General features: G+C 42.6%; 4 protein-coding genes and 1 long non-coding RNA gene across 5 annotated transcripts in view; 2 read left to right on the top strand and 3 right to left on the bottom strand.

Annotated features, from left to right (window-relative positions):
* Window positions 1-16,659, top strand: part of abca7 (ATP-binding cassette, sub-family A (ABC1), member 7) — a 29,617-nt gene extending 12,958 nt beyond the window's left edge. The window contains exons 22-49 of the mRNA XM_085381323.1: window positions 88-225; window positions 768-1,006; window positions 1,171-1,228; window positions 1,950-2,152; window positions 3,145-3,271; window positions 3,376-3,399; window positions 3,611-3,756; window positions 3,918-4,042; window positions 4,151-4,252; window positions 4,620-4,812; window positions 5,026-5,120; window positions 8,319-8,351; window positions 8,483-8,579; window positions 8,832-8,906; window positions 9,034-9,203; window positions 9,400-9,577; window positions 10,522-10,782; window positions 11,004-11,127; window positions 11,203-11,332; window positions 11,504-11,630; window positions 11,806-11,868; window positions 12,441-12,547; window positions 12,642-12,783; window positions 12,963-13,097; window positions 13,221-13,324; window positions 13,419-13,511; window positions 13,858-14,107; window positions 14,372-16,659. Of these exons, the coding sequence (XP_085237449.1) occupies window positions 88-225; window positions 768-1,006; window positions 1,171-1,228; window positions 1,950-2,152; window positions 3,145-3,271; window positions 3,376-3,399; window positions 3,611-3,756; window positions 3,918-4,042; window positions 4,151-4,252; window positions 4,620-4,812; window positions 5,026-5,120; window positions 8,319-8,351; window positions 8,483-8,579; window positions 8,832-8,906; window positions 9,034-9,203; window positions 9,400-9,577; window positions 10,522-10,782; window positions 11,004-11,127; window positions 11,203-11,332; window positions 11,504-11,630; window positions 11,806-11,868; window positions 12,441-12,547; window positions 12,642-12,783; window positions 12,963-13,097; window positions 13,221-13,324; window positions 13,419-13,511; window positions 13,858-14,107; window positions 14,372-14,830 (3,998 nt within the window). The 3' untranslated portion in view covers window positions 14,831-16,659. The remainder of the gene's footprint in view (window positions 1-87; window positions 226-767; window positions 1,007-1,170; window positions 1,229-1,949; window positions 2,153-3,144; window positions 3,272-3,375; window positions 3,400-3,610; window positions 3,757-3,917; window positions 4,043-4,150; window positions 4,253-4,619; window positions 4,813-5,025; window positions 5,121-8,318; window positions 8,352-8,482; window positions 8,580-8,831; window positions 8,907-9,033; window positions 9,204-9,399; window positions 9,578-10,521; window positions 10,783-11,003; window positions 11,128-11,202; window positions 11,333-11,503; window positions 11,631-11,805; window positions 11,869-12,440; window positions 12,548-12,641; window positions 12,784-12,962; window positions 13,098-13,220; window positions 13,325-13,418; window positions 13,512-13,857; window positions 14,108-14,371) is intronic.
* LOC146653113 (uncharacterized) overlaps window positions 1-25,502 on the bottom strand; it is a 172,703-nt gene that overhangs the window by 146,923 nt on the left and 278 nt on the right. The gene's annotated exons all lie outside the window — the stretch shown is intronic.
* LOC146653116 (uncharacterized) lies at window positions 4,084-7,960 on the bottom strand. The gene is made up of 3 exons (XR_014907503.1): window positions 7,816-7,960; window positions 4,730-4,842; window positions 4,084-4,209 (listed from the first exon to the last, which is right to left on the bottom strand). It is a non-coding gene; the product is annotated as an uncharacterized LOC146653116 (long non-coding RNA).
* Window positions 17,172-20,220, bottom strand: LOC146653114 (uncharacterized). Its single transcript, XM_085382264.1, has 3 exons — window positions 19,148-20,220; window positions 18,565-18,761; window positions 17,172-17,540 (listed from the first exon to the last, which is right to left on the bottom strand). Exons 1-3 carry the CDS (start codon window positions 19,769-19,771, stop codon window positions 17,396-17,398), a joined length of 966 nt encoding a protein of 321 aa, XP_085238390.1. The 5' UTR covers window positions 19,772-20,220; the 3' UTR covers window positions 17,172-17,395.
* Window positions 20,562-25,502, top strand: part of r3hdm4 (R3H domain containing 4) — a 9,586-nt gene continuing 4,645 nt past the window's right edge. The window contains exons 1-7 of the mRNA XM_085382209.1: window positions 20,562-20,775; window positions 21,908-22,065; window positions 22,364-22,485; window positions 22,769-22,886; window positions 22,953-23,038; window positions 24,677-24,762; window positions 25,260-25,315. Coding sequence (XP_085238335.1) covers window positions 20,735-20,775; window positions 21,908-22,065; window positions 22,364-22,485; window positions 22,769-22,886; window positions 22,953-23,038; window positions 24,677-24,762; window positions 25,260-25,315 — 667 coding nt within the window. The 5' untranslated portion in view covers window positions 20,562-20,734. The remainder of the gene's footprint in view (window positions 20,776-21,907; window positions 22,066-22,363; window positions 22,486-22,768; window positions 22,887-22,952; window positions 23,039-24,676; window positions 24,763-25,259; window positions 25,316-25,502) is intronic.

The raw sequence follows: 25,502 nt of genomic DNA, 5'->3' as shown, positions 1-25,502 counted from the left end.
CAGTGTGTTGAGACTTTATGAATGAAAAACAACAGGTTTGTTTTTCAGTCAGTTTTCTTTTCAAGCTTGAAATTTTCCATTTGTCAGGCGGCATGCAGAGGAAGCTGTCTGTGGCGATAGCGTTTGTCGGAGGCTCAAAGGTGGTCGTCCTGGATGAACCTACAGCTGGGGTTGACCCGTACTCCCGCAGAGGGATCTGGGACCTGCTGCTCAAATACCGCAAAGGTGCTGTGAACAGTGTTTTCTGATCAGGGTTTGAGGGTGAGAAGAAAGCACATTTTAGCCAGGAGACTAAACGGTCATTTGTTGGTTCTTTGTTTAAAGATAACATTCTTCTTGTTATGTTTAGTGGGAAACATGAAACCAAAAAGCAGACTAGCAGGCAAACTTAATAAACAGTAAAACTAGCCTTTATTTAGGCGAGACATAAAAATCCAACAAGCAGCAGAAACACAAAGGCTATTGATTCAAGTGGGGTGGAAAACACAGGCAGGCAAAGATGTGATTTAAGTGCACACTAGGGTAGTTGATGGCAATGGAAGACACCAGGGAACACATCTGAAACTAATCAGGGGAAAACAAGACAAAAGAACTAAAACTAAGTACAATGCACACAGGACAGGACAAATAAAACGGGAAGTAATTGAGCAAAGGAACCTTGATCCACATCTCTGTAAAGCCTGGATATGCTTGTCTTTCTTTCGAGATCTTTATTCTGAGACTTATAAGAAAATAAATCCCACTAACGTGCTCTCTTTCCCCCTCAGACCGGACCATCATCCTGTCCACCCACTACATGGACGAGGCAGAGTTGTTAGGTGACCGGATCGCCATCATCTCTCAGGGGAAGCTGTGCTGCTGTGGCTCACCGCTCTTCCTTAAATCCCAGCTGGGGTCTGGCTACTACCTCACTGTGGTGAAGAGGGAAGGACTGGACACCAGCACTCCCAGTAATTTCAGTATTTCCACCAGTACCAGCTCCAACAAGCTCCCTCCTCTCATCAAGGTTTGTTTTCATTTATATTCATCATAAAAATGAAAGCAAATTTAAAGTTTTAATTCTTTATCTATTACCTTGCTGTTATATAGTTTTTATAATTTGCACATAAGTTTAAAGAAAGCACAGAAATGTGGAGTACTGAAAGAACCGTTCTCTGCTCTATGTTTCAGGACAGCGACTCGTCACTGAGTGAAGACACCGGGCTGGGAAGTGAGGATAGCAGCTCATGTGAGTGTAAACTACATTAATTGATCATTAGCAAGGTTGAGCACCAATGTAAAAGCAGACGTTTTGGTGGTTTGTTGGTCTGGAGCAAAGAAACTGCAATTATCATTTGCAGATGAGACCGAAACAAAAATATTAGCGCCACATTTGCGAAAACAAAGCACAACATTTCAGTACAAACACCTCATATCAACTGTCAGCACAGTGGTGGAGGGGTGATGATTTGAGCTTATTTTGAAGCCACGGGATGTGGCCATCACACCAAAAGCTTGGTCAAAACAAGAAAATGATCTCAGGACAACAGAACAGCTGAAAAACTGAAGAATCGAGGCTTTGCACTCGCCAAGTCCAGACCTCAACCTGATTGAAATGCTGTGACCTGTGCATAAATGAATGCACACAAACATCAATGAACTAAAGCAATTTTGTAATAAAAGTGGGTTTAAAATTCACCCACAACAATTTGAGAGACTGATAAAGTCTTATAGGAAATGGTTATTTCCATTTCTTGCTGTTAAGCTGGTTCTACAAACTATTTAGTCGTGGGCTGTGTCCGTGGACTTCCTCCTGTTTTGCATTAAACCTCTGAAGTTGCATTTTGTCGGGTTTATGTGTAGCTTTAAATATGTAGCTTACAATAGGAGAGACTGAAAATGTTGAGTACATGTTTGAAAACATCTTTAGAAGCAATTTAAAATCACATTCATCATCATCTTCATGGCAGATTTGGCAGCTTTGCTGTCGCTGGTTCAACACCACATCCCTGGCGCCAGACTGGTGCAGGAGTCTAGACGTGAGGCGGTGATCAACCTGCCACAGACGGCCGCCAAAGACAGCAGCCTGGCCATCCTACTGATCGCACTGGACCAGAGACTGACTGAACTGGGAATCAGCAGCTACGGGCTGTCAGACAGCACGCTGGAGGAGGTGAGACAATGTTACAGTTACATTTCCCAGTTACATCACTGGAAAATATGAAACTAGGTCAGTGAGTGCTTGGTTGTGATAAAACTAGTATAAAAATCTCCTATTACACAGTAATCGATATAGTGAATGCACGGTCCACAAGGGTGACGTAAAAGTAAACTGATTGAATGGCGTATTATCCGTCTCTTCAGGAAGGCTGGATATTTGTGGAGCTGCCAGTAACAGGCTTAATATTAGCCTTCGATTAGCACTGATAGCAGATTTGTGGAGCCTGATAAGTCACATTTGCATGATTTACCTTCTCACTCTCTGCTCCTTTGCAAGGTTTCTGGATGCTCCCTTCACTGCCACCTGCTGTCTGCAGCTTACACCGTTAAGGAAATGCCTCAGTTTGAACTTAAAATTGCTTTGGCTGAGTTTTTATAAGAAACTCCTGCAACAGAGTGGAGTATCAAATGTCCTTTAACCCTTGTATGGTGTTCGGGTCTGTGAGACCCGTGTTCAGTTTTTTTCAAAAGAAAAATTAAACAATTAATTATTTTTTCACGTGTAAATGTGTTGTGTCTTTCCACTCACTCCACTTGATTATAACTGATTTATTTATAACATTTTATATAAAAGAAAAACGAGAAGCACATTAATTCATAAATGTGATCTAACAAAGGTAAAGGGAAAAAATTAACCATGTTTGCTGTTCATATGTCTTGTAATTGGGATGAAGTAAACATCTGTTGAGTAATTTAACATAAAATTGTTTGATAGTGTTAATTTGGAAAGCCAAAACTCTAGCGGGTCCACCAGACCCATGAACACTGGCTGAGTAACAAAAATACGAACACCACACAAGGGTTAAGACATTGTAGATTTCCACTGTTTCCACAAATAAAATGTTGTGGGGTTTATTTATTGTTTCTTTGTTTTCGTTTTCACACTCTTTGAAAGAGTGCCTTATTGTGCATGTACGGAGGATTTAAATTTAAAGTATTTTCCAGATCTTTCTGCGGGTGGCCGAGGAGACAGGTGTGGACACTGAAGCAGAGGTGCAGCCTGAATCACCCCACAGCCAGCAGCCGTCAGGACAGGGAACTGATGGCCATCCTCTAGATGAAGCAGAAACAGGTGTGTGTGTGTGTATACGCACACAATCACACACATATCACATATCATGCACATGTAAGTGTTCTGTTTCCCCTTGTGACTGTTTGTTTCCAAAATGCTGCCAGGAAGGAAAAAGCCTCATAGAAAAGGTACTCTCAGCTCGCAATTGGCTGAAAATAATTATTAGATGAGATTCGTTTTTTTCAGTAGAATTTAAGTGAAATGCAAAAAAAGTAGACGTAAATTATGACATTTCAGTTTTTTTCTCTGGTTTATTTGGATGTGTCTAGGTCCAAGTATTTATCAGTTAAATGTACATTAACAGTCCAGGTTCTCACATTGTGTTTTTCTTGTCAGCAGAACCTCAGGAGACAGACCTGCTGAATGGCGATGGCCACGGTGGGGTGCCTGCAACTGGCTGGTGGCTGACATGGCAGCAGCTGAGAGCGCTCTTCATCAAACGCTGGCTTTACGCTCGGAGGAGCCGTCGGGGAATCTTTGCCCAGGTTAGACTATCTGTCAGCAGCTGACTAAAATATCCACCCACTTCTACCGCTATGCCTTTTTCTTTGAAATTAGCTGCTTGTCATTAGCTACATGTTGCAGAATGATAGTTATTCTGAAACATAGACGGATATCTTTAAGGACGTCTCGATTTGTGCCTCAGATCGTTCTCCCTGCTGTATTTGTGCTGATCGCCCTGCTCTTCAGCCTTATTGTTCCTCCTTTTGGGAAGTACCCTGCCCTGCAGTTGCATCCCTGGATGTACGGCGAGCAGTACACCTTCTTCAGGTACCCCACATTGAGTCGTAACTGCCTACAAAAGCTCCCTCGGCATTTTGTTTCTGTTATTGAGCATATTATTGAGGAATTCTTTCATCTGTGTTTTTATATTCACAGCAACGATGATCCTGGAAACCCAGCCATGGAGACTCTGCTTGAAGCTCTCCTTGACCAGCCTGAATTTGGTACCAAGTGCATGGAAAAGGAGGACAACATGACGTAAGATCATCCCATTGAACTGGTTTCAGTGGTATTTATGGAGGCAGTAGTAAAGATAGAAGGACTTGTGGTGCTGAGACATCATGATGTTAAATACAGTGTATTAGGCACCAGAAAATATTTATTTTCCTTACACAGATATTACTGCTGTGGCTAAAATGTATGCACGTTTTCCTCAGGTTTTCAGAAAGTGTCGGTTTTAGTTTGGTTACAGAGTGGTTAGACAATATAAAACCTCCAGTGGCATTCAGCTGAAATTGCATCTCTCTATAAGTAAACATATAGATTTGAGTAAATCTGCGTACTTTTTTTAATATTTTCACTGCACATCGATGACTATGACACCAAAACTGTCTTCTCCCTGCAGGGATCCTCAGTGTGAAGCTGGGCGGGGTGGTTTATTCATGAGGCCACAGTTATCTTACTCTACCTGGGACATGTTCAGCAGAGGCAACTGGAGCAGAGACAGACCCTCACCTGAATGTCAGTGCAGCACAGAAGACGTCTACCGAATGCTCCCCGAGTGTCCTGAGGGTGCTGGAGGGCTTCCGCCTCCACAGGTCAGCGCGGGCTCAATCAGGACTGATTTACTGTAACACAGTGATCAGATCTCTGCACCATCAGAAAATATCACCAGTTAACTCATAACAGAACCAACATTATCTGAATTTTTGTCATGAAATGTTTGTTTTCGTTAAATACTGTAGACTATGTCTGTACTGTACTGGACCCCAGTGCTTTCAACTGACCCATTGCAGTTTTTTATTTTTCAGATTAAAAGGCCGACTGGAGACATCCTGCAAAATCTGACAAGTTATAACATCTCAGATTACCTGGTGAAGACCTACTCTCAAATCCTTAAGAAAAGGTACTTCATTAACTCAACACAATAAAAATATACATATAGCTATTAGGGGTGCAACGATACACAAAATTCACAGTTCGGTTCGATACTTTGGTGTCACGGTTCGATATTTTTTTCGATACAAAAAAAAGTTCATGCCTTTTTAATTTGTCATTTATTAAAATTATAAATATATATTTTAACTCAAAAGTACAGTTTTTAAATTTAATGTTGCTGAAACAAAAGTAATTAAAAAATCTGATTGAGGAATCACTCATCTTTGGAAAAGAGAGTTTATTACAGAGAAATGGCTCTTTCCAAAATAAAAGTTATACTATACGCTTCTTCTGGGCTATATTCTCAGCAGCATATTATAATAATGGATACTTTATTGATCCCCATGGGGAAATTACTTGTTTTATTGTAGCGGGTCAGGGCTGTTCGGGGTTCTGTTTGTACAGTTATGTTTTGTTTATGTTGCCATAGTGACGGGTGACGCCCTCTCGCTGCGACGGTGTGTCCTTCCGGGGTCAGAGGGCGCCCTGTGTGTTGTTGTTGCTGTGCGGTTGCCGCGCTGAGCAGTTAGCTAGCGGTAGTGTTCTTCTGCAGATGTCAATAAACGGCTGTGCTCCCTGGCTAGCTCACGGGAAGCAAGACCAAACGACACCTCCGTCTCCTCCTTGTCTAAGCTCGCCACATTGGTGTCAGAGGCGGGATGATGGTGGCACCCCATGTTCTGACCCGAGTGACTTTTCCCCCGCGGGTCGTGACCGGCCGGTGCGCCAAAAGAAGGCACCTGGACATTTGCAAAGTGAAAGCAAAAAACAAGCGCAAAGTCAAACGCGATTTCAATATGTCACATATTGACAGTGGCTCACCGATGCCAATGACATAACTACCCAGCTACATTTCCGAAAGAATGCAAAAGCATTGACATATATTTTTCTTCCTACAATAGCCCGACGGGCAGGGCAGAGATAGATTTTGGTAGCCCGACTGGAAAAATCGCTAGCCCCGGGACGTCGGGCTAGCGATTTTGCAAGCCCTGTGTTACAGGCATGGCCCTTTAAGGATGAAGCCTGATGGGAAATGTATTCGGGATGTGTGTTAGCGGGACTGCCTGGTGTGTGTGTGTGTGTGTGTGTGTGTGTGTGTGTGTGTGTGTGTGTGTGAGAAGAGAGAGAGCGGAGAAGGGGAAAAAGTAACGGTTAGCTACAGAAGGAAAGAAAATAAATAAAAGGAATATAATAACTCCCTCGACAGCCAGAGTTGTGTCGGCGATGCTCGCTGTGAGTAAACTGTTTCAGCCCACTGTACGCGGTGTTCGTGCCTTAGAGAAGAAATAAAGTTCGGTGAAGCAGTTTCCTACGCCTCCTTCGATCTTTTTGCTAGCGGAGTTGACCTGTATAGTAAGCTGTTGCCGGCTACGAGTCAGTTACGGAACCTTCAAGTAACTGCCAGAGGTTTCCTTACTACGGTTCGGGGCCGCGGATCTGGCGCGGTAACACCTGTATCTGATTGAGGAATCACTCATCTTTGGAAAAGAGTTTATTACAGAGAAATGGCTCTTTCCAAAATAAAAGTTATACTATACGCTTCTTCTGGGCTATATTCTCAGCAGCATATTGTAGCGGGTCAGGGCTGTTTGGGGTTCTGTTTGTACGTTATGTTTTGTTTATGTTGCCATAGTGACGGGTGATGCCCTCTCGCTGCGACGGTGTGTCCTTCCGGGGTCAGAGGGCGCCCTGTGTGTTGTTGTTGCTGTGCGGTTGCCGCGCTGAGCAGTTAGCTAGCGGCAGTGTTCTTCTGCAGATGTCAATAAACGGCTGTGCTCCCTGGCTAGCTCACGGGAAGCAAGACCAAACGACACCTCCGTCTCCTCCTTGTCTGAGCTCGCCACATTGGTGTCAGAAGTGGGATGATGGTGGCAGCCCATGTTCTGACCCGAGTGACTTTTCCCCCGCCGGTCGTGACCGGCCGGTGCGCCAAAAGAATTCACCTGGACATTTGCAGGACTTTGTGTGGGGCAATGGGGTCGTCGGGGACGACTGACCCCTTAGGTGGGGGCTATGTAGCGGGTCAGGGCTGTTCGGGGTTCTGTTTGTATAGTTATGTTTTGTTTATGTTGCCATAGTGACGGGTGACGCCTTCTCGCTGCGACGGTGTGTCCTTCCGGGGTCAGAGGGCGCTCTGTGTGTTGTTGTTGCTGTGCGGTTGCCGCGCTTAGCAGTTAGCTAGCGGCAGTGTTCTTCTGCAGATGTCAATAAACGGCTGTGCTCCCTGGCTAGCTCACGGGAAGCAAGACCAAACGACACCTCCGTCTCCTCGTTGTCTGAGCTCGCCACAATATTAAACATATCAGGTCCCCATAAGGAGAATCATGTGCTAACGGCTGTCTAAATGACCCGGGTAAAGTTTGTAGCATGCATGCTTGTTGTTTTTGTCTGCTAACACTTGTCTTTGCACTAGGATGATGTCAGCGTAAATGTGCAGTCATATTCGTTGTGTTCCCACTAGTGCTGTCAGCGTTAATCTCGTTGAAATGACGATAACGCCACAACACGGCAAATCTCCGTTAACGAGCTACCCCTGCATGGGGCTAGACGGCTAACACGTTAACGAGCTAACTGCGCGCTAACACACTAGTTCCCACCCATGTAATTGAGCATTGCGTGGCACATCCAACATACTGTTTTACTTTAGTCCATGACGCGCTTACCTTCAGGGTCATACCTCACATGAAAACCAAAATAATTCCAAACGCCAGATCTGAATGAGGGTGGGGGAGGTTCAATTTGCCATGTTGCAAGGAGAGCTTAACTTCTGTCTCGCTAGCTTGCCCTGCGCTCTTCCTTCTGACGATGCTATCTGTGTTGAGCGCTCAGTGGATCTGCGCTCGACAGTGCAGCCTAGGCGGAGTAGTCGAACGCAGATCCACTGAGCGCTCAACACAGACAGCATCGTCAGAAGGAAAGTTGATAAAATAAATTGCAAATTTTGTATTGTTCGATACATATGCGTACCGAACCGAAAGCACTGTATCGAACGGTTCAATATCAATACGAGTATCGTTGCACCCCTAATAGCTATCATTAATTTTGATTCCAATTGACCGAACACTTCACAGTATTCATAAATGTCTTTATAAACTTTGACTGATTTGCATTTTTCCATCATGAATATAACTCTGTGATCGCTTCTCTCTCTCTCTGCCTTTAATAGCCTAAAAACCAAGAAGTGGGTGAATGAATTCAGGTAAGCTGTTAAATTACACTAATATACAAAATATCTGCTCTATTTAACTGTGATATTTCTTTAAATGCTTTGAACTGTTTTAAATGAACTCGGTTGAACCACCTTTGTATTATTTCTAAAATGTATCACAGATACGGAGGATTCTCCCTCGGAGGTAGAGCTGTATCTCAAACCCAATATCTCCAAGACTCGGTCATGGCCATCAGGACTCGTTTCCGAGTCCCACAGGTACAGAGAGCCTTAAGATGAGTGCTTTAATAAGACTTTTTTTTTTTTTCTACCTTTACAGAGAGAAAAGCAGGGAAAATGGAAGTAAAATATTTAAAAGGGCTGGAAGTTCTACTGCTGGTGCCAGGAAAAGCTAGTCCTGACCAGAGCACCGGCTAATAACAATAAAAAGCTTCACCCACCATCCCCCACACCACATGATTCCCCATTAAAGCCGTCAACACTGAGAGTCTGCTTTTTGCTTCATCACAGAACAGTTCACTGGGAAACCTGCTGCACAGACTCCCAGAGGTCTTAGGAGGGCTGAACAGTGAAAACAATGTGAAGGTAAATGAGCGTCTTTTTATCTGTCTTTGTGTCTTCTGTTTGTTTTTCCCCAGACTTTAAAGAAAGCGATGTAGGTGATGCGTCCAGATATTTGTGTCTGCTCAAACGCTCTCTTTTCTGTGCTCAGGTGTGGTACAACAACAAAGGCTGGCACGCCATGGTGTCATTTGTCAATGTGATGAACAACGGCCTGCTGAGAGCGAGTCTGCCGCCAGGTCCTGAGAGGAGGAAGCACGGCATCACTGCCTACAATCACCCACTCAACCTCACCAAGGAGCAGCTCACTGAAGTAGCCATGTTAGTTCACTGCTGTGGAGAGTTCAAGTTCACCAGTTTGGCTCTTGTGCTCGTTGTATTAGTTCTGTTTATCTGAGGGAGAAGATTAGAGTGGATTTAAACTCTGCACTGTTGTAAAAAAATATTTTTTTTTTTTTCTTTTAAAATAAAGAGGTCCACAGTCCTCTGATGTGTTTTTCTCTGCTTTCTCCTTCAGGATGACTACATCCGTGGATGTCCTGGTTTCCATCTGTGTGATCTTTGCCATGTCCTTCGTGCCGGCCAGTTTCGTCCTTTTTCTGATAGAGGAGCGAGTCAGCAAAGCTAAACACCTGCAGTTTGTCAGCGGGGTCAAACCGATTCTCTACTGGCTGGCCAACTTTACCTGGGACATGGTCAGTACAGCTCGAGATAGAAGAAGTTAACTGTCCTCACTCAGACAGATTTGTATGCAGGGATAGCTCAGTAGGTAAAGTGGTCGCCCCATGATCGGAAGGTCGGCGGTTCGAATCCACTTAACGGCTACCCTGAGGTACCCCTGAGCAAGGTACCGTCCCTACACACTGCTCCCCGGGCGCCTGCTTAGTGGGCTGCCCACTGCTTCACTGAGTGAATGGGTCAAATGCAGAGAAAAACAAGTAATTTCCCCATGGGGATCAATAAAGTATCCATTATTATTATTATCCATTATTATTATTATTATCAGTGTAAGTCAGGAAGTTTCATCAATCCATTTACTACTGTAAAGGGTACTGTCACTGTAAAGACCATTACACACAGCATTGAGCAATAATGAGCTGGTCCTGATGTTTCTGAACAAGACAAGGAAGAAACTGAGATTTCACGGTTTGATCCAGGAGTTGCAGCTGTATCACGGTGCTTTCGCACACATTTCAGGATGTCGGTGGGACAGTTTGAGCTCTCGTTGGCTTCCACATCTGAGGAAGCAGAGACATAAGTTCAGAGACCTGATTGACCTGGAGAAGCGTCTAGCTGTGTGTCTGAAGTAAAATAGTATTATTTTACTGTTTGTGGATCCAATACATGTTTTGAGCTACGAGCGCTCTTGTTGCCAAATGCAGTGGTCAGATTGATCAATGCTGTTTATTCAGACCCAAAGAAATCAGAAAATTCAAGCTCAGTATGAAAAAATAAATGTCCAGGGAAATTACTGAGCATGAATAGTTGCATTGAGAATCGTCCCAGAAACATTTTTAACACGAAATATTTGTACAGATTTTACATGTCAGGTGTGTAAAGGCCTTTAGACTATCATCACATACTTGACTAGATAAAAATCCAGGCTCAGGATAGTTTTCCCTTTTTTCTTTGTTTCCAGTTAAACTACACCATTCCTGCTATCATGGTGGTGCTGATTTTCATCAGTTTCCAGCAGCAGTCATACGTTTCTGAGACCAACCTGCCTGCTCTTATCCTGCTCCTCCTGTTCTACGGGTGGTCCATAACCCCTCTTATGTACCCAGCATCCTTTGTGTTCACTGTCCCAAGCACAGCTTATGTATTTTTGACCTCCATCAACCTCTTCATTGGAATCAACGGCAGCATCGCCACCTTCGTCCTGGAGCTGTTTGTAGATGAGGTAAATTTTACGCAGGCGTGAAGTTCAATTACTTCTTCACCTGTGTTCTAGGAATAAGGCATAAATATATGTAAATAACAGTAACTATGCTTTAACCCTCTTGTTTTACATTTTCTTAACTAAGGAAATGTTCCTTAAAATATTTCTCTGCAGTAGAAACATAATTTTGTTTAATGCACCTTTAACTAATACATCATATGTGAATGATTTTGTCTTTCCAGTATCTGAACGAGGTGAACAGAATCCTGAAGAAGGTGTTTTTAATCTTCCCTCATTTTTGTTTGGGACGAGGACTTATCGACATGGCCAAAAACCAGGCCATGGTGGATGCGTTCAAAAGACTGGGTACATACTAGTCAGCCTCAAAAGAGTTATTTGCTCTTACAAAGACTAAATATAGATGTAATGTCTCTCCTCCAGGTACCAAACCAAGCCTGGACCCCCTTCAGTGGGACTTTGTAGGAAAGAACCTTTTTGCAATGGCAGTAGAAGGTGTCGTCTTCTTCATCTTTACCATACTCCTTCAGTACAAATTCTTCATCCGCTACAGGTAAAAAAAATAAATAAATCTATTTTTAACGTTCTCTGCACTCATTTCTCAGGTTGTTTCCCTTTTCCTTCCTCTTATTGCTGCCGTGCAAGTGTGTCAGTTTAATGGATAGAAATTCTAAAATCAAATAAAAGTGGGATCTGTGAGTTGGTTGCTTGTGTGTTTGTTCAGGCCTTGGTGGACTAAGCCTGAGTTGCCTCCTCTTGGTCCAGAGGATGAGGATGTTGCGAGAGAGCGAGAGAGGGTCAAAAGTGGGAAAGCACACTCAGACATCCTCACCATGATCGACCTGAGCAAGGTACAACGTGCAGGAAATGTAAACGCTGAACTTGTTTAGGTCACTAATTAACTCTACTGCAGCTAAATGTTTCTCATTCGAGAGACTCTCACTGATGAGCTGTCCTCCTCCTACACTGACACAGAGTGGTGAATTTCAGCTTAAAAGTGTAACAAATAAGCTTCTTGTTGTTCAGGTTTATAAAGCCGGCAGAAAGCCAGCCGTAGACCGTCTTTGCCTCGGGATTCCTCGCAGCGAGGTGAGGGATCTGCGCACCAGTGATTGTGAAGACACACACACACACCCACCCCCTTTCGCTGTCAGCTCTGTGTTCTTTATCCATGTAGTTACAGCCACATTATCACAGGGACTGTTTTATGATATTGTAAATGCAACTTGAGGTACTGCTTTTCACCACTGTAACTGCTATTTATACTTTCACATGTAGTCAGAATCAGAAAGGGTTTTATTGCCAAATGTTGAGCAGATTTACAACATTAGGAAATTGCTGCGGTGCTTCAGTGCAAACAAACCGTCATAAATTACGCTTAAATAGACATGAAAATAAAAATAAGAATAAGAATTAAAAGTGCTAAGTAGATAGATATATACATGAGTGCAGGTGGTGATCAGTGCCAAACATGGAATGATGCAGTGAACAGTGTAGTGCTGCAGTATCTAAAAATACCATCGTTACTAGCAATGGACCTACTTTTTCTATAGTTGCTTCTGCTAGTAAAAGCTTCTGTTATCTTATGACTTAATAACTGAGCTGTGTGTATATAAATAGAGATGTTTGTAGCATACTGCTCTTATGTCTCTGCCGTCCAGTGTTTTGGGCTGCTTGGGGTCAACGGAGCTGGGAAGACGTCAACATTTCGGATGCTAACTGGAGATACACCTGTCACTCATGGAGAGGCTTTCCTCAGCCAGCACAGGTACAAAGCGTGTCTGCTGCAGTGACTTCAGCCCCTACAGAACTACTATTGTACCAAACCACAGATATTGCATCAGCTATTTCTCTGCTCTCAGTGTGCTGACAGAAATGGAGCGGGTCCACCAGCTGATGGGTTACTGCCCACAGTTCGATGCCATCAGCGACCTGCTCACAGGTCGGGAACATCTGGAGCTGTACGCCCGCCTGCGGGGGGTGCCAGAGGAGTTCGTCTCTAAGGTGGTGTAAAATTCCCAAGCTAAAGTTTTATGAAGGAAGATATGCTGAAGAGTTGGTGTTTTTATTTAGCTAAATATGTGGCCATTGTAAAAATCTAGGTTTTGTCTTCTTTAAATGTTATTTCAAGAGGTGAAGTATCAAGTTTGGCTACAGTCAGCAGTTTCTCTGCTGTTCTCTAGGTGGCACAGTGGGGTGTGAAGAAGCTGGGGCTTACTCAGTATGCCGATCAGGAGGCTGGAGGCTACAGCGGGGGCAACAAGAGGAAGCTCTCCACAGCCATCTCCCTCATCGGGTCTCCACCTGTCATATTCCTGGTGATGATTCAGCTTAATAGAAAAGATGATGCGGTTATTATTGAATGACCTTCATCCTTAAAATATTCCTAACTTATATCTCACTCCGTATCTCCTCTATGCTCCCCCACCACCTTTTGTCAGGATGAGCCTACCACTGGCATGGACCCAAAAGCCAAAAGATTTTTGTGGAACTGCATTCTCAGTGTCACCAAAGAGGGAAGAGCTGTAGTGCTAACCTCACACAGGTACCAGTCAGTTCAGCTTTATTTCATTCCCGATGGAGTTTTGTATTGTAAAGGCAAAATATTTACTGCCGTCTCTAAATGTTTGTATTGTCAGCATGGAGGAGTGCGAGGCACTTTGCACCAGGATGGCCATCATGGTCAACGGCAGGTTTCGGTGTCTTGGGTCTGTGCAGCACCTGAAGAACAGGTAAGCAAACGCTAGTGCTGTGCGATACAGCAAATATAGGCATACGATCTGATACCAGCTAAACAATATCCACTTACCTCTACGAGCCGCTGCACTTCTCCCCGATTTAATGTCTGGTGTGTTGTCTACATTAGACAGGCTGAAAGTGCATCCTGTAGTGTTTTGCATTTCACCCCCAGTTCTGACTTAATACTGAAAAGAAAAAAAAAAAAAAAAAGTACTGAAAATAGCCTTGACCCTTTCAAAACAGAATGTGAACAAATTCGTGAAGAGGTCAGGATCAGAGAAGTTTATCTTCTCATGTAACAGTCGTGAATCACGTGCTTCGTTCCTTCCCGTCTTTCAGGTTTGGTGATGGATACACCATCATCCTTCGTTTGGCAGACACCAAATCGGACCCCGACTCGTGTCCCGTCAGCACCTACATGAAGGAGTGTTTTCCTAGTATTGAGCTGAAGGAGCGGCACCAGAATGTGCTGCAGTACCAGCTACCTTCGCACGCCTGCTGCCTCGCTCGAGTCTTCGACGTGCTGGCAAACAACTACGAGGAGCTGGGCATCGTTGATTTCTCCATTTCACAGACCACGCTGGACCAGGTGAGGGCTGTGATGAAGGTTTAAAAACCTCTTTAGTGTTTTGGAAAATGACTATTTCTGCAAAATGGGTGGTGTAAGTCTCATGGCCTATGATCCCATGTAAGTGGAGCCAAGTGATTCTTTCTTAGTGATTTTCTCCACATGTGGCGCTGCGATACCCGATCTGCCAAATCCCACTTTAAAGCTTGGTCATAATTAAACAAGACTTGGGTCAGTAAAGAAAGAATAAGTCTCAGTGATACTAAAGCCCCTTACCTTTTGTAGGTGTTTGTCAACTTTGCCAAGGATCAGACTGATGACGACTGCCTCACAGATGTGGTCGTCAGTAACGGGACAGCACAGCCAAACGCACCCGAGCACAGAGTTAATCCTCCCGTCAATAAACCACAACCACCAATCGTTCCTCCTCAACCAAGCAAAAGTCCACACCTGCCTGGGAAATCATCTGACAGCAAGTCAAAGGCGGGTAAGCCGAAAAAAGAAAAATCTAGCAAAGGCAAATCTGGCTCTGTGGCAATGCGCGCACTACCACATCCAGAGGAAATGGCCCGGGAGGTGGCTACGGTGAGCCGCAGGGCCAGCACTGAATCAGACGGCAGTAACAGCGGTCTTCAGGGAGAATCAGGCAAATCTCGTGGGTCGAAACGCAGAGCAGAGAGTTCCAGCAAAGATCCCTCGGTTCTCTTTATAGTCGGCGGCAACTCAGAGGAGAGCACGCTATGAAGCGGACTGGCACTAAACGAGCGGACCAAAGACAAACAAAAGCTTCATCTTCCCCTCTGTATGTCATTTGAATGCTGCAAAGTCTTCACAGGGACATGAAAAAATGAGCACTTTAAAGTCCATCAGTAAGAAAACGCCAGTGGACAAGTGGACTGAAATGTTACTGTCTGAGAAAAACAGAGTAGAAGCTTTAAAAGAAACAACCGAAGGTCCTTTGTGGTAATGACTTCGGTGCCTTGCTCAGCTCTTTCATCTGTAACTCTTTACCCTCCACAGCGAGTAAAATAAGTACAGAAAGCATCAGTTTTCTGAGTAAATATATTTCTAAAGGTGCTGCTGAAATCCTCACCAGATGACAGTAAAACTATACCATATCAAACAATAGATGTCCACAAATTATGTTTTGTGTTATAATGAGAAATTACACAGGGAAAAAGTGCTGAACACAGTTACTGAAATTGATTTAATACTTTGTTTAAAAAAAAAGGATGCATATAGGCCATCATGGATGAGTGCATCCACATTGTACCTGCTGATTTCAGGTCTTCTTGCAGATCTTGGAGAACTCTTCTGATCATCCTTTTCGCTCCTCTGTCTGGAGTCTTGCAAAGAGCCACTGGTTGTGACTGGTTTGTGGTGAAATTATGTCCTTTCCACTTCACGATTATGGCCCCAACAGTGCTCACTGGAACCATCAGTAGTTTAAAAATTCTTCTGTAACAATCCCATCAGTATGTTTAGCAACAACAAGCATGTGAAGGTCTTGACAGATCTCATTGGTTTTACCCATCATGAGATGTTTCTTGTATGACAGCTTGGTAATGAGACACATTTTATAGGCCATCAGTTAGAACTGAACCAGCTGATATTCATTTGCACTAAGTGGCAAATTACTAATGACTGATTTCAGCTGATGTCATGACTTTTGCCTTTTGCATCTACTTTTTCCCTGTGTCATTTCTCATTATTACACTTAATTTATTATTAACTTGATTTATTATCATCTGTGGTTTGATTTATTTGCATGTGTGGATTGGATGGGTTGTTACTGACATCTGGTGAGGATTTCATGCCGATAGCACCTTTAGAAATAGATTTACTTCAAAAATTGGCGACACGTTCAGAACTTATTTTACCAGCTGTATATGGGTTGATTAGTCTTACACTGTGTTTTCTCTTTCTGTGTCAGTGTCATCACTCCTCATTGGTTTATTTGTCCTGAATGAATGTTATGCAGGGGTCGCTGCTAAACCAGTGAGCAGTGTAGCTCAGGATTCAGTCATTAGACCTATTACAACCTCATCTTTGTTTTACAAAAAGCATTCTTTCAGTCTGAATACTGAAATATTCAGACTGTATGTTTTATGTTAATTCTCAAGGTGGTTTTATAGGTTAGAGGGCATTTGAGTGGCGGGTTGTTTCAGGACTATACAGTATCTCTTTTGAGGAGAGAATTTACCTCTTATTGTTTTGTAAAAAACAACTTTATTATATCTTTTATCTGAATGTTTTTTATTTATCCAAATTTTTATTATGCAGACTAATCTTATTATTTATGAATTGGGGGGGGGTTCTTAACTTTGCTTGCTTTTCCTTAAAAGAGCTGGAAACCTCGTGATAAATGAGATACACGGGTGTCACTGTAGACGTTAAATTCATGTCAAACATGCCAAAAATTCCACGTTCAATCAAAGAAGTAATATTTAACAAAACAGAGCAATCAGTGAGACAAAAACATTGCCTTCAGTCAACAACTGTTTTTATTCTGAACTATGTGTTTGTTTCTTTCTAACAAACGACACACTGGCTGCTGAATGTTACCGTACTGTAATGGCATTTTTATATATATATATATATATATATATATATATATATATATATATATATATATATATATATATATATATATATATATATATATATATATATATGCATGAGACAAGCTGGATGGGTGAGTGATTAGCACACGTGCACTACATGGATAAAAGTAGTGGAGCAGCCAAGGAAACCAAAGCCATGTTTGGAGTTTGACCTTCTGTCATTCTCAAACACTTCCTCCACTTATAGCTGATTGTGGGATATCTATGAGAGAAGAAATGTCACAAACTGCGGCTGTGGCGTCCTGTTACTGCACCAAGCTCAATTTCAGTGAGCTCTCTCCAACAGCACATTCTTTCGGGAATCTTTGTAAAGACAGACGGCATGCTAGCTGCTTTAATTCAACAGTACAGACTTACTCCCAATACTTTTGTCCATGTAGTGTAACCTTAAAGGCTTCTACAGCTGCGTGCTGTAATTTCCCAGCTCCCTCTCTTATATTTCCTGTCTAACTCTGGAAAAAAGGCAGAAAATGTTTAATAAAAGATCAACAATTATACTAAAATGCCCTGAAATACTGCAGAACTGAAACTGTAAGCTGGATGTCTCATTTTGGAATGAATATGCTGTTCTACTTGAATATCAGCTGTAAGATGTACGTTATTTCCTTGAAGTATGGTAGCTTAAAAGAATGTCTGGTGTTCTGAAAAAATTAAAAATATCTGCAAGTTATGTGTGGTTGTTGAGTCACTGCGGCGTCTGAGCAGTCAGGTGGTTTGGCTGCACCATCCTGAGGAAGATGAGAGGCGCTTTGGGTGCAGGATGAAGTGGAGGAAGGCTCATCTGTCTGTTTACCCTGCAGGCACCAGGTGATCTGTCTTTTCCAGCTCGTCTGTTTTAAAGGAGAAAAAAATGTAGAATCAAATTTTACCGTTTATTTGGTGTAGATATTTATGTGTACACACACGAAACCTGCATAAAACTTGCTCTTGTGATAATATTTGTTCAGTTCAGCTTGGAGTATTAACACTAAATTTAACTAACTGACATGATTTTATGTGTCACTGACTGTCAACAGCTCCTGTGGATTACGTACTACTGAAGTCAATAAAAAAAATAATTTTCTTAAAGAAATAATCGACACAAATAAATATCAGCATTTAGAAGACATCATACTTCTTGGGGTAAATAAAGTATATTTAAAAAAAAATTAAGGGAATGCTCAATCATCACAGTGTGACACAGAATCAGTTAAACTTCAGGGATACCAGTGTGTCCAGTTAGGAAGCAGAAACCACTGTGAATCCTCCTGGTTTGGTACAAATGAAAGCAACTCCATGAGGATGCCGTGACCTCCTGATGTCCTTCAGCGGGACCTGAAGGAACATCATCCAGCAGTCCCGGGTTTACAGTGGGTCAGTAATGGCCTGAGCAGGCATATCGTTGATGAAGGCCAGTCAAGCTGCAGGGTGCTAGACTGTGAGAACAGGACATCAGGGCCCCGTGGACTGCATTTCTGGCAGTTTGATGAAAAATCTGCCCGTGAACAGCCCACTGGAGGTCATTCTGTGGGGCTGTGGCAGTGCTGTCCCACTTCAGACAATAGTCTGCCCTTCTACTGCCCTGTCCAGCTCTCCTTGTGCGAAGGCCCATCTCCTGGTATTTCCTTCAGTCTTGAAACTGTATTGAGAGAGACAGCAAAACCTCTGACCACATCTTGAAGGAGTTTGACTACATGTGTAGGTACTGTCTCATGCTACCACTAGTGACAAGGACATGAAATTATAAAGTAGAGGAAAAACTAGAGAAAATCCCCTACAAACACATCCCCTTATTGTCTTATTGTTGCTGCTATCTAACTGGACAGACTGCTGTCCCTGAAGATTAATGGAAACTGTAACATCCATCAAACGTACACGCTGCCCCGCTTCCCATCCTGCTGCCCGACACTGCTCTGATCTGTAAAGGCCACGAGGAGCTGATCAGTCCGGTCTTGTCTCCATAGTCCTTCCTCGGCCCCTCTCCTCTTCTTCCTCAGTCTGTATGTGACAGTTTGCAGCAGTGCATTCAGGCTGGACAAGGTGATGTCAGGAAGCTGAACCTCAGCCAATCTCTGCACAGAAAAGAACAAACTCAAAATATGGGACAATCTCTGAAGCTGTGGGGCGGGAGGGACAAAGGATAAAAATGCTGTGCAGTCCCATATAAAGACAGGCATATGCTCATGCTAAATAAGCCCTGACTGGAAGCCTACATTTCCCACAATCCAATCTTTAAGCTGCCAACTTCTTTTAGACATTGTCCCAGCTTGCTACATGCTGCGTTTCTTTTCTGATGCTCAACATCTACTATTTCTACAGGCTCTGAGGTGCTCCCCCTCAACCCTTCACCTGTGCTAAATCAGTAGACTGCCTCTTTAATGTTTAATACACTTCCATCAAGGACAGGAACCACTATGTTCAGAAAATGTCCCAGTGAATGGATCTGAAACTAACTCACACTCTTGGAGAACAGGGGATTGTCTATCCAGGGCCTGATGTCTGAAGCCTGCGCTGTAACTGCTCCACTGCCTCCAAAGCCTTCTGCTCCAAGCTTTGCAGAGCTGGTTGTTGCTTGTTGATGCACAGTGATGGCAGGCAGAGGAGTGAGACAGCCTGAGCTCTGATCAAATGGTTTTGGTTCGCTTATAGGCGGCGGCAGAAATGGAGAAGTCAGTGAGAGTCTTGCTTTGGTTGTTCTCTCTGAGGTTAATCCTGACTGGAGGTCAATTGCGTTTTGTTTCTGTTCCACTAGTTTGCTGACAGATGGGTCTCTGCTGCTGGTTTCTGTTTCCTGTCGACTCATGGAGGTGTTGCTTTCTTCTTTCTCGTCTTCCTCCTCCTGCTCAGTCTCCTTAGCCAAGGTTAAAACCGGCATTAAGTTGACACAAAGCCTCATTATGTTCCCTGATATCTCACATGTAGTCCCGTCCTTATCTGTGGTGGACCTGCTGTCCGATGTGATCTTCTTTATCCTCTTCTTTGACTTCACTGTGCTCATCCTGGGAAATTGCTTCTTTGCTTCTATATTTAGTGGGAAACCTGGTTCTAGTTTTACTATCACTGTGTTGTTCTCTTTCCCCATCTCACTTAATAAATATACATAAAAACACCTTTGACCACTTCCTATGAAATTATTCAGACATATCCCACAAAACTTTATTGCATAAAAAACTTCCCTCTCTGATCTGTCAGGCTGAACTCCTCTCTCTCCAGCAGCAGTGGGAAATACTGAGAACAATTGGAGGTCTCTGTGGCTGGCCCATTAAATCTGCTGTTATGGTAACGAGCACACAAACTGCTGTCACCTGAACTTTAAGAAGAAAGAAACCAAAGTCAAAGCAGGAATAATGCCTGAGCTCAAAGCTCTCCAACATGGAGGGTTTTACAGATGATGGAGGCGCTTACAGAAATTATGACAGGAATTCTTGTTTGCTGAGGTGGAGCAAAGATCGTCTATGAGAAAGATGCAAAACGACCCACTAAGGAGACGTTTAAAAACAACAACAACATCAAACCATTTTCTTAGAAATAAATCTGAAAGCTTTTTTTCATCTGCTTTCAAATGTCTTTGTTAAGAATCATATGCACTTAAAATTATAACCTTTAGGTTAAAGTGAATGCTTCAGTTTTAAACAGATACTCACTGGACAATGATAAATTTTGCTTATTTCTACACTCTATTGCATCAACGAATGTTTTAGTAATAGTCAAAAATAAAATGTTTCCAAACAAATTCATGGTCCATGTTTTATCATTCATCCTGAAGTCTTGTGTTATGAAGGATTTGTCCTCCAAATGTATTGTATTCATTTATAGTCATGTGAGACTACAAACTATGGACGGAGTGAGTGCTCTCTGTGTTTTCCTCTCTTTGTTTGTGGAAAAGACAACAGCCTACTGTCAAGCTAGCAGTCAGCAGCTAGCTGCTCACCTGATAATCTGTCCGGTTTTTATATTTCTTGTGTCAACTGTATTGATTTACTTTGTTCTCGATCTGTAAAGATACAGACAGTGGGATCTTTCCGCCTATTTTTTCTGGAATAAGATGGTCGTTTTGACAAATAGCAATGAAGAACAGGATTATATGTGAGTAAAAAAAACAAAAATACGAGTCTGTTTCGTTAGCTGGCTGGCTAGTTATTAGCCGGTAAAATAAGTCATATTAACATAAATAGCTAGGTTTATTTTCAGGAGTCGTTGCTTGTATTAGTTGTATTGCAACGTTTCCTGCACATAAAAATTTCAATACACTCTGTAGTTGGTTTTGGTTATTTAAGAGTTAAAGGGCAATTTTAACACTTGTCCTTGTGAGCCTTTTAGCACCTAACTAGCCTTCCTGTAGCGGAGTCTAAAGGTGAGAGGCGGTTCTAATGTTCAAAATCCTGTTTTAAGCCAGAAATCGCAACACCGACCATAATAACTAATACGCGTTTTTAAGGTTGCATTGAAACATGTTTCGTTAGGTCTTACTTATTAAACTAAGGTTTGGATGCCAGAGGGAGAGAATGGGCGAACCTAAATAGTCCAGGCACAGATTACATCATATTATGTTGCTAATAACCTGCAGAGCTCAGGCTAAAAATGGCATCAGCATGTTGACAACTGAGCTCACAGGAAGAAGCTCCAGCAGAGGCGGTCCACACAGACACCCACTGACCTACATCTGAAGCTGCTGTGGGATGCTCTGCTCTGTTCTGACCCAGTTACACAGAGAAACCAGAGGAGGGAAAAATCTGCAGCTTTCATGGGTGTATTTTCAGTTTTAGTAGGATAAATGTCATCTATATGCTTTCATCTTAGTTATTCCTCAGATAAGGTGATTACATGGCCATCCATGTAAATATGCGTATTTCAATAGATTTTTACTACAGCTGTTATTACATGTCGTTTCAGGGTGAAATTATTATTGTGCACCTGTACCAGGTGTTGTGCAGGAAAGGCTGTAACACAATAAATAAGTAAATAGTCAGTTATATGTGTTTATCCTGCTAAGGGCTTCTGTGAACCGGGCCTGTTACAGGGTACACCTTGCTTTTACTTTCACATCTGAGCATTTGAATAGGTTTAAATAAAGCAGCTTGAGGAACAAGTAAGCTGACTTGATTCCCTTGAAATTCCAACAACTCAATCAGATTTTGAGATTGGAAGCTGGAAATTCTTCTGAAAGATATATCAACTCAAACTCACTAAACTGATCCACTGTGCTCTGTTTTTCCAGCCTGGTAGAGGAGCGTAAATGCACCTCATTGCCTAGCTCTCCTGCCAAGCGAGTGTCACCCACCAAAAAGAAACAGTTCTATATCAACCAAGCCATCCGCAACTCTGACCTCACACCCAGGGCCAAAGGCAAGAAGAGCCTCCGCCGACAGGAGAACAGTAAGCTCTCATTTTACGTAAATTAAAAGAACGGCGTCAGAGACTGCAGGCTGAGCAATGCTGGGAAAGCATTGAAAGGATTACTTTGGGGAAGAGTCTCTGTGTGCAAGTTCAAAATGTTTTATAGGATGTATTTGAGGCTCCCGAGGCTGCTGGGCAACATTTTTACAAAGAATTCTGACGTTAGTGGCTTCAATACCTTAGAGGATGAGAAAAACGTTTACATTAGTTATAAAGTCATAAACCTGTCATTGCTTTGCTCATTTATCTCTCTCTAATCTTCTCCTTTGAAAATTAGCACGCTACCTTGCTAATCTCCTTGAGAAAGATGAGTGCTCCAAAGACGATCTGGAGGTTTGCAGCAACCCAGCCATCCCATCCATCTTCTATGAAGTCTGCACCAATGGAAACTATGTAGAGGTACACAAATTAGTGGCATTTGTTGCAAAAGTGCGAACGGCTTAAGAAAAGATTTATAATTTCACCGTGTCATGTTCTCAAATTTTATGTACTGTGTGCGCAAATATTTACCTGAGAGGTCCCACAGGAAACTGCCGCTCAAAAACCGTGTTTGTGTGTCCAAAGAAATGTAAACTGTGTGGTTTGGCTTGTGCGAGGTCTCACAGGGCACAGGGTTTTGAAGACCACCTAGAAAGATCAGGAACGCTGACTAATGTCATTTCTTGTCTTGTTGTTGTTTTAGCCGTGGAACGACTTCATGAATTGCTCTGGTGAGGAGCAGGAGAGGCTGCTCTCTCTGTTGGAGCTGGAGGAGGCCAAGAAGAAAAACACCAACCAGCTCCTCAAAGACCAGAGGAATGGTAAGTCTCACCCTTTGAGCCTTTAAAGTGAAGCTGTTTGTCTGACTTTGTCGTCTCTCTCTGCAGTAAATCCTGCCTTCACTGCTCAGGACTGCTTCCAGAGAATTGATCGCAGGTTGCGAGCAACTCTGAGGCGGAAACAAATCCCCATGGTGAGTGTCTTCTCTGCTTCAAATCTCTCACTGTTTGGTCAGTGATTGCATCACTCATGTATTTGAAGTCGTTGTCTTTATAGTAAGTAGGGGTGGGCGGTATAAACGGTATATTAATTTGGCCAACGGTAGAGATTTTGACTATACCGCTCTACCGCGATAGCACATTTTGTTGGTGTCAACAAGCTGCGCCTGTTTTGGTCAGTAAGCACAACCAGAATTCATACATATGGCACACTGTCGATTTTTGAGAAAATTAAAGGATTTTAAGTGTGCCCTATAGTGTGTAAAATACGTTATACAGAAGAAAATAATATATCGTGATATATATCATTACCGCACATGCTTCAAATTATACCGTGATATGGATTTTTAGGCCATATCGCCCAGCCCCAATCCGGTTGTTCAGTGATGACGCAACGAATCCTACTTCCGGGCCTAAAGTAGTCTGCGTTTAATATGGCTTTTGTGTTGTTAACATGTTTAATGTTTTGTATTTTCTTCTATTTAATCTCAAAAAGCTCCTAAAACAGTCAGTGATCACTGTTGACCTCCCTCGGCTTTTATTACCGCTAATTATTTATTTAAGCTCAGTTTTTAAAACCTTAGGATGTAACTACAGCCCAGCCCGTGCAGCAGTATATGAATGACTAACCTCGTATTGTGGATGGATTATCTCAGTTGTTCTCCTGGCTGAAGTTTGGTCCTTTTACAGCATCCTGCCATGCGATTACATTTGTTCCTGACCACCGAGAAAACTCACGTTAACTTTTATCGAGTGGAAAAAAAGTTAGCTTGTTTATATTATGCTAACATAGCTGTGTCGCTAGCGGTCACGTAGCACATCATTATATACCAGCTAGCCAAACTTCAGTAACCCTACAAACGTCACTGCTGTTTAGTTTTCTGTCTTCATTTATGCTGGAAGTGATAACAGAGCTGTACGTTTTAATTTGTTTCCAAAACCCCGCAGTCAGGACATGTTATATTGTATTTAGATAGAAGCTAGCGAGCTAACTCCCTGCTAACTTCTACCTCCGTTAAATGTCATAAATTCCATTTTCATGGATGCCTGGATGTTAAACTCAATTGTTACACCTGGTAGAGCAGAACGCTGATCATTTTATTAAAGATGAAAGACTTTAGACAGTTTTTCAACTCTCAGTAATGCCATAGTAATCGTTTGATATATGGACCTGCAGCGGAGATTAGACCCAGACACGGCTAGTGATGTCAGACTGAACAACCGGATAGTAAGTTCAACTCATGTTAGTTTTATGTAGAGCCAGTTATCTCTTAACCACCACTGGCAGGTCCTCTTAATAGACCCATCTGCTTGTGGCTTCGTGCTGCAAGAGTTATTTCCTCATTGATTAATCTTCCTATTTTTTTATGTTTTATATAATGTTTGAAATTTGTGAAAAAGAGGATGTTCATTAGCCTTCTGTTGTATGAATGTGCCCAATGAAACACTGAAGAAAATCAGAAATTATAAGATACTCCTAATCATTATCAGGGACAAAGATGATGCGCAGGGACATGAGAGCAGGACTCCCTGAGATCGCCTGCTGAAGTTTAGTATTTTTCCCAAACACAAACTATGAATTTTGTGAGATCTGTGGTTTCTGCTTCTCTCAGGGAACGCTGGAAGTTCTGGAGGAAAACCTTCTGAGCTTCTTCAACGCTCAACCTCACTCAGTTTACACAATCAACCTCAGCAGCAGGTAGAAATCCTCTTCTTTCAGTTGGTGTGTCTGTGCTTCTTCAAAAGCTTTTCATTCACTTTAGTCTTTAATTGGTTAGACTTTGATAATGGACAGTGGAATTACACCTGTGGGAAGTGGTCTGGAGAGCTCAGTGGAATGTCATTTGTCAAGTAAAATCTGAGCAAATTACGACCTAGTGATCCTCAGTGCATTGCTTTGGCACCTCATTAATGTGTTAATTAATCTCATCTCAACAATGCTGCTGTTTGGATTGTTCTGACAAACATGCAGGTTGAAAACATGCAGGTAAACCTGCTGTATTAGATTGCATCAAGTCTTTATCGTCTGTCACCATAGCGACAGGAACAGGAGAAAATAGCTTACAGCCGGTGGTGAATACACAGTCTCCCTTTGTCGAGATGTGCGGGGAAATTTGTACACTACACAAACGTAGTCAGTTTGAATCAAGTGGGTTAATAACTGTCACATTTCTGTTGTTTGTGTTCGTCAATCAGCTTTGAGAGGCTGCTGCTTCACGCCATCTGCCAGTATATGGACCTCGTCTCTGCAAGTGAGTGGCAATAATGCATAATGGCTCAGTCACACTAGGGTAAAGTTAGGATGGTAGATTGCCAACATGTTGCAGTCTGAGTCTGTCTGTGTCGATGAGCACAACTCTTCTGTGGCGTGTCTCTTTGCAGTAAAGGTTCGACTCAGCCGATTAGTTATTTCAGCTCGTTATATTACTGTGTAAAGGG

The sequence above is a fragment of the Rhamphochromis longiceps genome, linkage group LG15 (assembly GCF_057381845.1).
Source record: "Rhamphochromis longiceps isolate RC_006_pf linkage group LG15, R_longiceps_female_GT1.1, whole genome shotgun sequence".
In the NCBI taxonomy this organism is placed as follows: domain Eukaryota; kingdom Metazoa; phylum Chordata; class Actinopteri; order Cichliformes; family Cichlidae; genus Rhamphochromis; species Rhamphochromis longiceps.
This window is presented reverse-complemented; position numbering and strand designations above follow the sequence as displayed.

Excerpts from the sequence above, each read along its gene's own strand:
- LOC146653114 (XM_085382264.1), bottom strand. The coding sequence starts at position 19,771 with ATGGGGAAAGAGAACAACACAGTGATAGTAAAACTAGAACCAGGTTTC. Across the intron at positions 18,762-19,147 it reads ATCCCCTGTTCTCCAAGAGT|AGATTGGCTGAGGTTCAGCT; the intron begins GTGAGTTAGTTT and ends TTTTCTGTGCAG. Across the intron at positions 17,541-18,564 it reads GATGGGAAGCGGGGCAGCGT|ACGAGCTGGAAAAGACAGAT; the intron begins GTACGTTTGATG and ends CCTTTAAAACAG.